The 14,622-nt window shown below is 44.8% G+C and overlaps 1 protein-coding gene and 1 non-coding gene across 3 annotated transcripts; both read right to left on the bottom strand.

Annotated features, from left to right (window-relative positions):
* Window positions 1-353: 353 nt before the first annotated feature.
* Window positions 354-10,525, bottom strand: hnrnpm (heterogeneous nuclear ribonucleoprotein M). Of its 2 annotated transcripts, XM_063201075.1 has the most exons (16): window positions 10,286-10,525; window positions 9,576-9,748; window positions 7,937-7,989; window positions 7,187-7,194; window positions 7,000-7,093; window positions 6,056-6,406; window positions 5,035-5,188; window positions 4,703-4,752; window positions 4,533-4,593; window positions 3,901-4,029; window positions 3,701-3,742; window positions 3,328-3,402; window positions 2,243-2,338; window positions 1,437-2,053; window positions 989-1,040; window positions 354-754 (listed from the first exon to the last, which is right to left on the bottom strand). In XM_063201075.1, exons 1-16 carry the CDS (start codon window positions 10,321-10,323, stop codon window positions 591-593), a joined length of 2,157 nt encoding a protein of 718 aa, XP_063057145.1. In that variant the 5' UTR covers window positions 10,324-10,525; the 3' UTR covers window positions 354-590. The 2 variants fall into 2 exon arrangements, with proteins under 2 accessions (XP_063057145.1, XP_063057144.1); XM_063201074.1 differs by lacking the exons at window positions 3,701-3,742; window positions 7,937-7,989; window positions 9,576-9,748; window positions 10,286-10,525 and having other exon boundaries at window positions 7,187-7,309.
* LOC134451642 (small nucleolar RNA SNORA79) lies at window positions 4,139-4,280 on the bottom strand. The gene has a single exon (XR_010035294.1). It is a non-coding gene; the product is annotated as a small nucleolar RNA SNORA79 (small nucleolar RNA).
* Window positions 10,526-14,622: the final 4,097 nt, after the last annotated feature.

The following is a 14,622-nucleotide window of genomic DNA, read 5'->3' as shown; positions in this document are numbered from 1 at the left end:
ATTCCCCATCATAGTTCAAATATCTGCACATTCTGTTGCATGAGTGTGAGCCGTTTCACTGGCCTGGGCCCGCAGTCATTCCTGTACAAGTCTTTTGTATTAGTAGTGTTTGAGGGCAAACTAATACACTTTTGAGATAACCTTGAGGTGCAAATATGACTCAAATGGGCAGATTTGCCCCCCTGGGCCTGAGTTTGACATCCCTGGTTTAGATTTGTCAACCATTTTAAGTTTCTTTCAACTGACAGGTAGTGAAATTGTCAGAACTTGAGGGGGTCAACATTATTTTCTGTTAAGCGACATGGTTATATTGTGTGAATTTTCTTTCAGTAAAAACACAAGTGCAGACAAGGTTGAAAAAACGTGAAGGTTTTGATGTTTATTAACAAACCTTTACACAAAAAGGCAAGAACAAGAACACTGAGGGGAAAAAAAATAAAATTTGGTCACTAAAAACTCATTTAGCCAAAAAACTTAAAAAGTGCAGACATAAAATGCACCATCACGAACATCGAAAAACTGTGGAAGGTCGTGGGTCAGAGGACAGGATGTATCAGCTGAGATGAACTGCAGTGGGGGTGGGTGGGGGCTTATGCGTTCCTGTCGATCCTGACGTCAATTTCTCTTCCGTTCAGCCTGTAGCCATTCATGGTGCGGCACGCCCTCTCCGCGGTCTCTGGGTTGTCGAAACGAACCACACCACATCCCTTGGACTTTCCATTCTCCATCTTGATATCAGCATATTGCACAATTCCTGCAATGAAAAAGATAACGAGAATAGAGATGAGATTGGCTCATAACCGTTCATTCAAAGGCAGCAAGACTAAGCACATCTCTTTCAGCCTTCAAGAAACAAGTAGAGACTCTCCTCTTTTGTGACCATCTACTACACTAATGCTTGCTTGAGCCGCCCTAGTCCCAGACCAGACTCTTGACATGTGACATGGGGGGAGAATTGAAACTAGGCTCCAGAGAAAGTAGTCCTTACCGCATGAGTTGAAGGTATCCTTTAGACTCTTCCAGGTGAAGTCAAACGGCAGCTGTAGAACAAAAATAATAGAATATAAAATTAAACACTGAACGACTTGTATTAAACAATGACAAGTTCAGTCATACAGCATTCACAGGAAGGCACAGAGAGTGCAGAGTAAGAAGATTCACGCCTGTGCATCTACTGGATTCATGTAATTTCATGTGAAAGCCCCTTTAGGAGACCTTTGGCCGCTTTCGGTTGAGAATAAATGAAGTTCCCTTGGGAGTGTAGATGGCGGTAGCGCACATCTTGTGCAAGCGGTCAGCAAATTACAGAGAAAGAAAGAGGATGGGATAACGCTTCCTTAGCAGGCCAAACTTGGGCACACTCCTTTGCATCGGATGGTGCAGGATTTGAATCATCTTACTCTACCAAGGAAATCTTTGGTGCTAAGTAAACGTACATTTCTGACAAAGATCTGGCAGCCCTTCCTGGCGTTCACCCCTGCTCCAGGACCGCCGCCTCCGATGCCCGCTCCGCCACCAAAGGGGAGGTTATTGTTGTTGAAGTTGCCGCGGTCCATCTCCGCGGGTCTGTCGAACTGGCCTCCTCCCACTCCGGTGTTGCCCATGCGGTCCATGTTGGAAGCCATGCGGTCGAGGCCGGCGGTGGGGAAGCGATCCATGCCTCCAACGGAGCCCATGCGGTCGAAGTTGGAGCCACCCATGCGGTCTAGGTCAGTGTTCATCCTGTTCATGCCGCCACCCATGGGGGAGTTGAAGTCCAGGCTCCCCCCGCCGCTCATGCGCTCTAAACTGGACGGGCCCAGGCGGTCAAAGCCGGCAGGGCCTAGCCGGTCCACGCTGGAGCTCATGCGGTCCAGGCCGGTACCACCCAGCCTGTCCATACTGGGCCCCAGCCGGTCCAGCCCAGAACCCATGCGGTCAAAGCCAGAACCCCCCAGCCTGTCCAGATCAGACACGCGGTCCATACCCATTCGGTCCATGCCGGACATGCGGTCCATGCCGGAGCCCATTCTGTCCATTCCGGAGTTCATGCGGTCCATTCCCATCGAGTTGCCTATCGAGCAGAACAGAAGGGAAGACGAGCACATGGTTAAATGGGAAATCAAGGCCCAATATTACTATGCCATGGACAATGGACAATTTACAGTCCAAGTGCGGAAAGCGGGGGGTGGGGAACAATTGAATGACAACTGTTGCCTCAACTAGAAGTTAGCTTTAAATCCTGCATGCCAATGTTACCTACCCATTCCCCTGTCGAAAGAGTCGCCAAAGTTATTGCGAGACATGCCCATGTCGTTGCGAAATTCTCTGTCAAAGGCTCCACCAATACGATCCATGTCTGCCAATATAAAAGGCACACAGAAGTTAGTATATGCCAGTGTAGGTCAGAAAATCTAGGTATAAAAAAAGGGCCAAGCCATGGGACGAATTGCAATAGTAATGGTTCCTACTTTGAAGTGATCCTTAAACCCCCTTGCATCACATATCAAAAATCCACCAATTGATATTTAGTGGAACATATTTTTTCCATCCGTTAAAAGTTTTCCATTCATTTTTCCATAGAGCGACATTATAGGAGAATATACTAGGTGAATAGGGTAAACTAGATTTTGAATCTCATTTAGATATACCTAGGGATTACAAAAAACTTGGAATGATTACTATTGCAATTTGTCTCGAGTCAATCCCTAGATTGACTGGCCTAGTGATTCTCAAAGTGTGGTCCGGCACATATTTTCACCACAATAACAGGCTTGTATATGTGGAAAAAAGAAAGTGATCTGCATCGAAATTAGCACAGGGTTCCCACTCTAATTCAGATATAAAATTCAATGATTTTCCAGACCCAAAAAAAAGGAATTTCCATGACCACTTCCTTAAAAAGAAATAACAATAAAACGTTTTTTGAAGTGTGAAAACTGAATATTATCTTCACCCCGAGAGCCGACGCTGAGCCATCACCAGACTTCAGTGGGCTCATTTCATTATAGAATGTTGCACATTACAGCGCAAAACCAAACAGTCTCTAAACATTCTCTAAACACGTCTAAACATTTATTGTAAGCCGTAGACTTAAGCAATATTACATTTGACAACTTTCAACTGAACTGTAATATTCGGTTTCGGTATTCCGCCAAGTGAGTAATTATTATTCGGTTTCGGCCACAAATGTTCATTTCGGTGCATCTCTACAATTGACAGTTGGCCCCAGTCACCTTTTTGTGGGGACAGAATGGTCGGTCTGAAAACGTTTGAGAAACACTGGTATATGCGACAAAAAACAGTGTCTGCTCAACAGTGCTCACGCATTGAAGCCCATTTGCTTACCATTCATTCTTCCCATTCCCCCAGAGGGTCCGAAGCGATCCATGTTGTTCATGCCACCGCCAAAGTTGTCCATTCCTACAAATCAGAGAAGACGCGTGTATCTTAAAGAGGACTGCAGATCAACATGTATGACTTAAGAATGCACAGTTAAATTGATGGGATGTTAAACACAACCAGAAAGTCGATGGCAACAAACACAACATGCCATGGAATAGAAATTACGCAGGGCCCTCACAACTGCAACTAAATATCTACATCTCAAATTTCCCATCATGCATACGGTGTGGGTGTTAGTCACATCAATCCCACATTTGTGAAAGAGTTAGCTGTTGGGTGATGTAAAAACAAGTTACTGTTAACCCGCAACACATACCTCCCATGCGACCCATGCCACCAAAGCCCATTCCATCCATTCCTATGAAGGGAATTGAAAAACCAAATCAAATATGAGCTAAGGATTAAGTGAAAATGATAATGAAGATGCAAGACGATGCAAATTAGCAAACTCTTAGCACAGGACCTGTTCTGTACTCCGTTCCTGTAACTGAACTAGCCAACGGCATGGTGACCTACCTCCAGGACCCATGTTGCCCATTCCTCCGTTACCGCCACCACCACCACCGCCGCCTCCGCGGTTCATCTGGGTGGCATCAATGGGTTGGCCACCAGGTCCAAGTCCAAGACCGATTCCACTAAGGCCACCTGACCAAGAAAAAAAATGTTGAAATTAGAATTGGCTCTATTGTGGTTCAGGGTAATCTGAGCTGAAGTAAAGGGCCTATACTGAGGTGATGTGTCTGACAAGGAGTGCAAGTGTTGGGTCCCGCAAAACCAGAGCACAGAGGGCAGCCCCGCCGCCGGCTATGCACTGGGTGAAATAGACCGCGTCTGCTCTGTGACGACCTAAAATCCTGACATGCCAAAACTCAGAGCAGCAGGAGGAACGGTCGTCAGGGTGTGTTGTTTTTAATGCACATTGTATGCATGTGTGCGTGTGCGGGGCTACAGTCAATGTCTCACTTATGTTCAGTTTAACTGCAGATTGGAGACTGGTCAAACGCAAATGTCAAACTTCTGTGCTAACCCCGTTACATAGATTTTACAATAAAAACGTGACCTGGTACCCGGAACTGGTGAGCTGAATTTGTAAGCTACAATTTAGATATCAATCATCTAAAATTTGTGAGGAAAGACATCACGCTTACGGGGGAGAGCAGGTGGCCTCTCTGGAGGTGCGAAGTCTCCCTTTGGCAGAGACTTCTCGTCCTGCAGACGACAAAAAAAAGTGTGATTAGCTTGTGGCAGACTTGGACAACGAGTTATCCCTCAACTCACATTATGGCTCTTGTTGAGTTTTAAAGCAAAGTGCACTCACCAGCTTCACATGCATGACGCGGTTGAAGAGGAGTTGTCCATTGAACATAGCTGAGCACTGGTTAGGGAAAACGACATCCACATAGCGCACACACAAAACACTACTGTTGTACCCAGGGTTTTAAATTAAAACCAGCCAATGGCTGGTGAAATTCAGATTGGCTGGTAGAAAATAACATTTACTAACCACTTTGACCCATTAGTGAGTCTGTGATTGGCTAGTAACATTAACATCTACTAGCCATTTTGGATAGTGATGGGGGGGCTCTAAAGCTCATTTAGAGTCCTGGTTGTATGCATCTTTTGAGTCAACCGTGGGCTTTGAAAGGATACAGACAGCCTGGACAGCTTCAAGGGGGAGGTCGAAGGTAACTGTTCCCATTCCTCTGCTCTTGCCATCCTTGTCTTCAAGGATGTCTGCACGAACCACCACCCCTGCCATGCCAAACACCTCCTTCAGTTTCTTCCAGCCGACCTTGTAATCCAGCTGTGGAGAAAGACCACACATTAGGGCATATTAAACATCATTCAATGAATTAGGTCAGGGGTGGGCAATTATTTTGGCCCAAGGGCCACACTGGGTTTAGAATATTGACAAAAAAGGGCCAGATATCACTGACAACTTGTCGATATGTATATACTAAGACATTATGTAAGCTGGCATAACTTGACTAATTAATTCCTGCACATTATATTTGAAATGTGTTTATTTTTTGTAAAGGCTGTGTGGGCCTAGCCTGGTTCACACCAGACGTTGTGTGTGTAGCTTCGGCGCCCTGGCGGTGCAGAGCTACACACACTACCGTCTGGTACACAGCCATAGAGCACGCTCCGTCTCCAACCAGAAAATAGGCTGAGAATTTATTGCTTCAAAATCAACGGTAACTCACATTGAGGAGTCACAAGACAGATTAGAGACTATATTGACTCTTTAAAGATTAACAGGAAGGTTTTTGAAGGAATTTGTTGGTGAAGAGGCCGTGCCGAAGCAGTAAATTCTCAGCCTATTTTCTGGTTGGAGACGGAGCGTGCTCTATGGCTGTGTACCAGACGGTAGTGTGTGTAGCTCTGCTCCGCCAGGGGGCGCCGAAGCTACACATACACCGTCTGGCGTGAACCAGGCTAGTGTGGGCCATATGAAATGTTTCAGGGGGGCACATGCGGCCCCCAGACCGGAGTTTGCCCACATCTGAATTAGGTGCATTGAGACTTCTACCTAGCCACTCAGTAGCAATAGGTACATTTAACAAAAACGATTCACCTCGACATTTGAACACAAAAAAAGAGGGTGATTTGCATCCATGTAGGCATTAAAATACAGATCTACAAGTATTAGTAAAAAAATCCTCCTCACATTGGCAACAAACACGGTGCTTCCAATCTTTCCGTTCTGCAGACCGTGGATGATCTCGTTGGGGATGTTGGGGTTGTTGAGGAGGCTGGGAGGAATGTTGACTGGTCCAGGCCCCATGCCCATACCCATGCCCATTCCTCCTCCCATGTTTCCGCCCATGTTGCCCATCCCACCTCCCATGTTGCCCATACCCCCTCCCATGTTTCCGCCCATGTTACCCATGCCTCCACCCATGTTGCCCATCCCACCGCCCATGCCACCCATGTTGCCTCCCATGCCGCCTGGGTGGCCTCCTCCGCCGCCTCCCTGGGACCTCTGGGCCTCGCGCTGGGCGATCATACCGTCAGGGTCCTGGGGGAGAACAGACAGGAAAAAAGCATATGGTAGGTGTCCATTAGCCTCACGACACCATCCTATGTACTCCACCCAAAGATTTTGACTCTGCACATCGTCTGGCAAAAGCCTCGAGCTCAGTTCTCTGTTTAGCCAATCAGCAAACAGTTGAGAGTGATGACGCAGAACTCATCCGCGAGCTCCATTACTGATTGGTTAAGGTAACTATATTCACACTTTCGTTTTGTTATTTGTATGATTTTGCAACGCTATATCGTAACCGGCATGCTAATAAAGCACAATATGGGTTTGGAACTCCAAAAATTATAGAGTAAGATCAGACCATCCACCACCCTCCACGGAGATGGATTCCTCATGGCTTTTGCCAGACTGATTGAGTCAACAGTCGGCTTTCCGCCCAGGCTAGGTCTGTTCATGGTCATATCACACACTAATTAATGGCTCATTCTTTCGCAACTCGAGAACTTCAGTGTAATCCAGGTTTCTTCAAAGGACAAAACTACAAATGTTGTCAATGTCAGTGTCTTATGCTACAATGTTTGAAGATTGTCAATGACTACGGTACACATGGACAAGCCCGCTAAACTTACTTCTTTGACTTTGAGAGGACGTCCATTGAACGTGTGCTTGTTGACCTTCTCCACAGCTTTCTTCATAAGCTCCTCAGTCCTGAACTCGACAATCCTACCAGAGGAAAAACAGTTTATTTATTCCATGTATGGAAACAAAACTAAACACTAATCCACTTTGCATGCTTGAGAACGAAGAAATACTTACGCGCAGCCCTTTTGTTGATCGTATAAATCACAGGTGGACAATCAGGGCATGGGGGGAAAAAACAAGCACATAGTTAGACCAAGAACATGGCAAAATCATTAATGGAACTACATAACCAAGAATAATAGTGACAATATTATTGATTATTAAGTATAATATTGATAATATTATTGCCAATTAAGTATAATATTGTTAATGTATTGTTAATAAAGATACTATCATTGATGTATAAAGATACTATTGTTGAAGTATTGACAACCAAAATTGTATTTAAAAATAACAACAACATGACAGACAGACACCAATGAGGTAACTTTTCTACCTCACAAATGTTTTTTGTGGACAAACATATGGAGGTCCAAAGGTCACAGAATTATGCCATTAAAAAGGAAGTGGTAGGCATGCTTACTTGCAACAAGTCTTATGCCCATCTTTCAACCTTGCCCAAAGGCCTTAAACCCCCAATTACACAGCCCCGAGATGAACAAATCCACCAAACAAGAGAAAGGCAGAGCCAAGCTCCTGCTCAGTCTCCATTGCAAAATCCCATCCCTGTGGCTCTCTTCAGAGCCAACACCAACCCGGCTGCACCTGCTTTTCTCCAACTTTGTGCCCCCAAGTGAGGCACACGCACTTCCCAGACTGGGCAGGTGGATCCTTCCTCGGCAATAATAACAACATACTTCCCCCTCTTTCAGAAAGAAAAGTAAACTCAGGCGGGACAAACAGAGGTTCGTCTCTTGCACTTACCCTTGATTTTCCTTCTGCGTCCGTTAAGTGTTCCACGTACGTAACCTCACCCACTACAAATCAGATTCCAGACGACACATACCAAGGGAGAGAAGCCAAGAGAACAATGGGGGTTTAGAGCAGACATACAAGCGGGCGGTGACGAGAGCTCGGCCTGCATATCCAGAGCTTCCACCCCCAGAACCAACGCTGCAACAAGGCCGGTACAGGTCTACAAAAAGCAAGCTCACAGGTCAAAAATGTCTTCTTAAGCTGTCCTTGCTGAAACCCCTTCACACCGTGAACAACTTGAGTGATCCAGTCAGCACTACTTCAGTCACCAATCAAATCTTCCAATTGAGAGATCTTCACCGTGACTTGTTGGTTTGAAAAAATGGATTACCTACATCTCTACAGTCAAAAATCTTCGCCAGGATCCACAACGCTCCAAGACCTGTTACGTGGACACCCATAGATTAAGGATGAAATTGAGAAATTACGACCATCAACAACTGATGAAGCCACCATGCCCTAGCCTAAATTACCCTTGTGGGAGTGATGACCCATATACTTGAGATATAGTCAGACATGCCTCCAAACCATATTTAGCAGAACCTTTAGGCTGCTGGGTTTTGGAGGGCTTTGAAGACAAGGACACAAATCTACAAACCACAAATCTTGGTTTGATGTAATTTCGGATGGCCTACCATAAAACACCGAAATTAAATGGCAAAAAACAACCGAACAATTAAGATACTGATCGTTAACAAGCACTCAACTGAAACAAGGACAAGCTTAAGAAGCTGCTTTACTTTGTAGACCTGTACCCCAAGAACTTCAGAAACACATCCATACAATGTTCAACATGAAGGTCTGCTGAAACAACATTCGCTGTGGCACACCTAAAAAAGAAAATGCAATTTAATGCTACATTCCAAACAACACTATATGGTGAGTGAGTGAGATCAACCAAGAGGTGATAACGTTATCCAAATGAAGGTCTGATAGTAAATAACCAGGATTAACTAGTCTAAGCCCAGACGTTTAGCCATTGCATTATTTAAGTACTTAAATGACAGGCCAACCACTGAAGTGGTACTGACTGGCAAACAATACAGACATACTCCAGGGCCTAGTGTTTCACAGGCTTAGGGTGAAAGATCAATGCGGTCATGGTACAAAACATTTCTTCCTTTGAAAACAATAAGGCCTAAATCACAGAATATTTCATTAAAATACTACTTGGTGCCATATTTACCAAATTCACCCTTGATGTTTCCATCTACCATCGTTGATTTTTTTGTGATGGTGAGGGCTCAGGCACAATGGAATGCAATATTCTATGCAGACGTTGGTCAGACACACAATGTCTACATTGGATGCTTTAGGACAATTTAACAAACCACCAAATACAAACTCTGCTAACCACACAAAATGCTTGGTGTTAACTACAGAATGCTTGACGACAAAAGCACAACTTTCCCCGCGGGATGAGCAGGTCCGCCACGTACTGGAACGAATTCAGCAGCATTCAACGACCAATGCAACTACTCAGGGATTAGTCCAACTACTACTGCGTGTCCAATACAAATTCAACACGCTCCTGGCCAGGCGCCTTTATTCGTAGACCTCAATCTTACTGCCGGTTTGTGAAACGTACCTTTCTCCTTCATCAGGTCTTTGAGTGCCTGCCATTTAACATCATAGGGAATGTTACTGACAAAGACCCGGTATCTCTTGGGGTTTCCATAGGGTTCAAAGCGCCCGCCGCCACCGCCGCGTTTCTGGGGCCTCTCCTTCCTGGATTCGTGGTTGGCCTTGCCATTCACCTCACTATAAAACACACACAAGAGAGAAAGTGCACACACAGGCAACAATTAACCGTTTTAGAAAGTCCTTAAGATGCATTATACGGGGAGGAAAACGTGACAATGGCTTGCTTAGCCGAGCACAGAGTTGGTAGGCTAGCATTAGCTAACACTTGAATAAACGTGTAGCATTTTATAAGGGATTGTTGTGGTATTGGTGTATTGAATTGGAGTATTAATTGCATGCACATAAATGGTCAGAGACAAGCCGTTTATATAATTCTTCCAGCTGTGTTGATTATGCCGATTACGGTACTGCCGCTTATGCACCACGCTAGTTTCTCTGCTAACATTAGTGGGCATTGTTCTTTATGCCCTAGCGTATAGCTAATGCTAGCATTGAAACTAACTAGCAGAACCACTTAAATGCGTATGTAAAGAAATTAGTAGATGAAAACAGACAGTCGTGCACAACAACAACATATTAGATGCCTTTCATAACATATTATATCGTATGCGACCGTAAGTAGCAACATATTCACCAAGTTATATTTCCACTTACCCCTGGCCTGGTTTCTCCGGTGCAGCCTCAGTCGACATTTTGAACGTGATATTCAATCGTTGGTATCCAACAATTTTTCCGGAGAGATTTGCTTGAAATTAAACTCTTCCAAGAAAAACTCCTAATGCATGCAGGTATATTATTCGTATATTTTAAGTTTTACGAATCACAACTCGCAAAATCACGTTGAGGGCGGCACGCAGTTACCGTCCGACTGGTTGAAATGGCGGATTTAAAGAACGCAACTTGTCGGTTTATCTGGAAACTTGCATGCTGGGAAATCTCTTTGACGCAGATCCCGTTTCTATCGCGACCATGTGATTTCGACAACCTGCCTAGAAACTTTGGGATATGTAGGCCTACATACCTTTTAGCTTTTCGCAACTCTGTTTCCTTGAACATATATCCAGGGTCTATGGATATATTTTTAACAGACAACGGAAAGTTGGTAAACGCACCACTGCTTCCTTTTCCGCCACTGACATTGTAGCCTATCATCACTGCCTGCCTTGACAAGACATTTGATTGTAAATGCATTTCTCCTGTATGCAGCATACTGGGTTATGGTAATGTTTATTCTCTGAGTAGTAATTCAAACCTAAAAAAAAAACGAAGGAAAAGGGCTTTGCAAATGACAGAGCGTGAATATTCTGAGCAGCGATACTAGAGTCGCAACCAGCAGAGAGACCTACGGGGTCCGCTCATTTTTCCGACGCACCATTGGTCCTATGCGTCAATGTTCCGAACATTTCCCATTGATCCTACAGCACAAGTGTGGTCGGAACATTGAGCTGTCGGAGCAAAGGGTTTCATTTAATTATTTCGAGTTAGTGGGCAGTAGGATTAATGGGAAATTTTCGGAATATTGACGAATCGGACCAAAGGGGTGTCGGAAAAATGACATGCTACCGAGAGACCTACGGGGTCACCGGAATATTTACGTGGTGACGTCAATAACAAGGAAGAGGTTGTGTGTATCGAGATGGACTCTTCCCTTGAAGCAGAAGACTTGCAGATGAACAATACCAGCCAGCCAAACTCCACTGCATGTAACGGACACAGCAAAAGACTGAAAGAACTGGAGAACGTTGTTTTGCAAACTAGTTTGAATAGCATACGGGTGGAACCAGAGGAAGTATCGACATTAGAGGAGGATATGGGCGACCAAGATTGCCACGGCAGTGAGTGTTTGAACGGGTTGTCCCATGCAGCTTCAGATGTTTCAACTACAGACACAATTGATCAGGCCGCACCAGAGTGTGACCAGACCGAAACTGCGGTGAAAGAAGAGGAAAGGACCCTCACAGATCACCTCAACAAGCGTCTGTTGACGTCCTTTCTGGACAAGCTCAACCAGAACGCTGCGGGTCTTCCGGGAATACAGCGGTTGGACTGTGCTGTCGCTGGGGAGGATGATTCAAACAGGGCCGCAGATGAATGGTAATAACAAGCATGGCAGTACTCCTTCAAGGCATATCGCAAGGCTGGATGATGAACGCTAACACCTGAAGATCCTAAGACAAACCTTTCCTACACCAAGTACACACTTGCTGTGATGTCATGTCATGTCTATCCTAAAGGCTAGCCACGTGTCTGATGGACAGAATTTGGAAAAGATTCAAGACCAAACTAATGAATTCCTTTTGTGAACTTGCTTCGTTGTACGCCTGAATACTTTCATACCTAACAATTGTATTACCGTATGATGTCATTTCTTCTTCTAGTTTTGCCTGTGTAGCCTAAAAGTTTCCTTCCCACTAATACAAACTTACTGCCTTGACCTGACAAGTCTCTGTGATGGGGAGGCCTCAACACGTTTCACTATTTCCAGTAAACTAGAAAGGAGTGTATTCATTAAACATTTGAAAGACATCCAGGTACTTCCTGTCATGTTTTTAGATGCGTCCTCCTAGCATCTCTTTCTAATCTGTCTGTCTGAAACGCATTCTTTAAATTGCAATTCCCTCCTGTGTCCACAAGGCGGCAGTGTTTTTGGCCTGGAGCTCCCTGGGCCCCTCTGCATAGACGTACGCATCTTTGACAGCCTGTTGGACTTGTTATAATAGGCCTGCAGTGCACAGATGGTCATTCAGAGTTAGGCTGGCATATTTCAAATAGGCCATCCAATAAATAGTTGATATGCACTAACAATAGAATTGCTGATAATTAACAACTTTTGAAGAGATTGTCAAAGCGACAAAATGTTAGTTGATGTGAAACTGAAGGGAGACTGTACCCTCCTGTCCTGGAATAGCAAGACACTTTTTCTTGTTTAAGTTTTCCACTGAAGATCAGCATGAAACAAAAGTTCTGAATCTCAGTTTTTATTTTCTGGTATTTAAATCCAGACGTGTTCAGTCATTTTGGATTTATTACCATTTGCATTGCGCCACAGCATTTTTAGATGGGTGAAATTATTGGAACAGAAAGGAATCTTTAAAAGGTTTCAACTAGGGGTGTAAATAATAATCGAGATCACGGCCGTAAAGTATACCCCCGCAGCCCCCGCGGTGCGGGGGGGCCCTGCTCGGGTGGGGGCCCCTGGCTGGGAGGGAGTAGACATTTAAGGCGGGCCCTCCCTTACGCGACACAGGGCCATATCTGTGTCGTCAACACTGAGCTGATGGACGCTGCGTGTGAATCAACGCTCTCTGACATGTTCTCTGTGATTTAACTTTTAATTGTAAAATCCGTTAAATAAACGGTCCGCGCACACAACCTCCGCAAAAACGCTCAATTTCGCTAATTGTCCGCGAGCGCCGTAGGATGGGATTGCACAAGTTATCAATTTAAGATACAGAGAACAGCGTGCGTCTTTTCCCTCAAACGCAGCTCTGTCATAACATCGTAGCCTAGCCCTAATGAGACCACACGCTGGTTTTTATGGGGTGGAGACTCAAGAACAAGTCAGCAACACATTTTGCAGTATTCAGAAAAAGAGAAACTACCAACCGGTGCGTTGCTGCACAGCTGATTCGGCGACGTCTTCTGCCTCGTAATATCCTCACGTTTATTCATAAACGTGCGATTCAAAGGTTACTCAAAATAATTCTAACCTACTGAATCGTTATCTCTTATACTTTCCCTAGAGTCCCAAACCCCACACTCCTTTCACCGTTTTCCTTGATACTGGAAAGTTGTCCGTGTTTGCAACACGGCCGGTGTGGAGAGTCTGTTCTCTCGCATCACGTTTGCAGATCAGTAAAGTGTCTTGAAATTACGGTCAGTAGGCATTACAAATCGCAAACTTACAGCTGTCACGCAAACTTAGAGCTGTTGGAGAGGCATTCAAATGTGTGAACTCAGGTTTGCTACACGGTGAATGGATTTGATGAGTGAGAAAGTAACTTCACTAATAGCCTAGCCTACTATTTATTGATTGATTGATTTAGCCAATGTAGGCCTATTTATGATTGCAGTGTTGGTTTTTATATTCATATGAATAGGCCTGTGTGTGTGTTTTTATTTGTATGTGTGTGTGTGTGTGTGTGTGTGTGTGTGTGTGTGTGTGTGTGTGTGTGTGTGTGTGTGTGTGTGTGTGTGTGTGTAGGCCTATACATAGCCTACATAGACCTTTATATACATATAGACCTATAATATATAGCCTAATATATATTATTAGGCCTACATTATATTATGATAATAAAAGAATATATAGCCCTACATGGGTAATATGTAGTCTAGTGGGCACTGGGACACTCTGCCCTGAAAAAAATGGACCTCTACTTGAAAAAGTTAGTGGAGTAGGCCGTGGTGTGTGGGGGGTGGGTGGGGGTCTGTGGTGTTCCGGAGGGTGGGGTGGGGGGGTTGCGTGGTTGGGGGGCCCACTCTAGTATCTTGCAGGGGGGCCCCAAGTGTTTGTGTTACGCCACTGAGTAGAGATGCATCGATGTATCGGCCGGTGATTTAGGCCTAATAGAATCGCATCGTATCATGGGGCATTCTTAAGTATCGAAAATGATCTAATCGATGGCCCCTGTCCAATGTCCCAGCTCCAGAACATAATAGAAGTGGAAAAGAAATTGGAAAGAATCGAATCGTCTCGTCTCGTGGGGAGTTATTAAGTAGGCTATAAAAAATAATCGAATCCCTGCTTTAAGAAATCGATAGCGTATCGTATCGTCATGGAGGCTGTGATTTACTAGTCTGGCTCTCACGCAGACCCTTCGTGCTTCGTGCGTCTTCGTTAAACTTTGTGAGCTCGCACGAGTGTGATTTACTAACCTGGTTCTCACAAAGTTTAACGAAGATGCACGAAGCACAAAGGGTCTGCGTGAGAGCCAGGCTAGTGATTTACACCCCTAGTTTGAACCATCATCTAGGCCTATTCAACAGCT

The sequence above is a fragment of the Engraulis encrasicolus genome, chromosome 6 (genome assembly GCF_034702125.1).
Source record: "Engraulis encrasicolus isolate BLACKSEA-1 chromosome 6, IST_EnEncr_1.0, whole genome shotgun sequence".
Classification (NCBI taxonomy): domain Eukaryota; kingdom Metazoa; phylum Chordata; class Actinopteri; order Clupeiformes; family Engraulidae; genus Engraulis; species Engraulis encrasicolus.
This window is presented reverse-complemented; position numbering and strand designations above follow the sequence as displayed.

Coding starts and splice junctions, on each gene's coding strand:
- hnrnpm (XM_063201075.1), bottom strand. CDS start 10,323: ATGTCGACTGAGGCTGCACCGGAGAAACCAGGCCAGGG. Junction 4,030..4,532: donor GAGGCCACCTGCTCTCCCCC/GTAAGCGTGATG, acceptor TTTCTTGGTCAG/GTGGCCTTAGTGGAATCGGT. Junction 3,403..3,700: donor TGGCATGGGTCGCATGGGAG/GTATGTGTTGCG, acceptor TCTGATTTGTAG/GAATGGACAACTTTGGCGGT.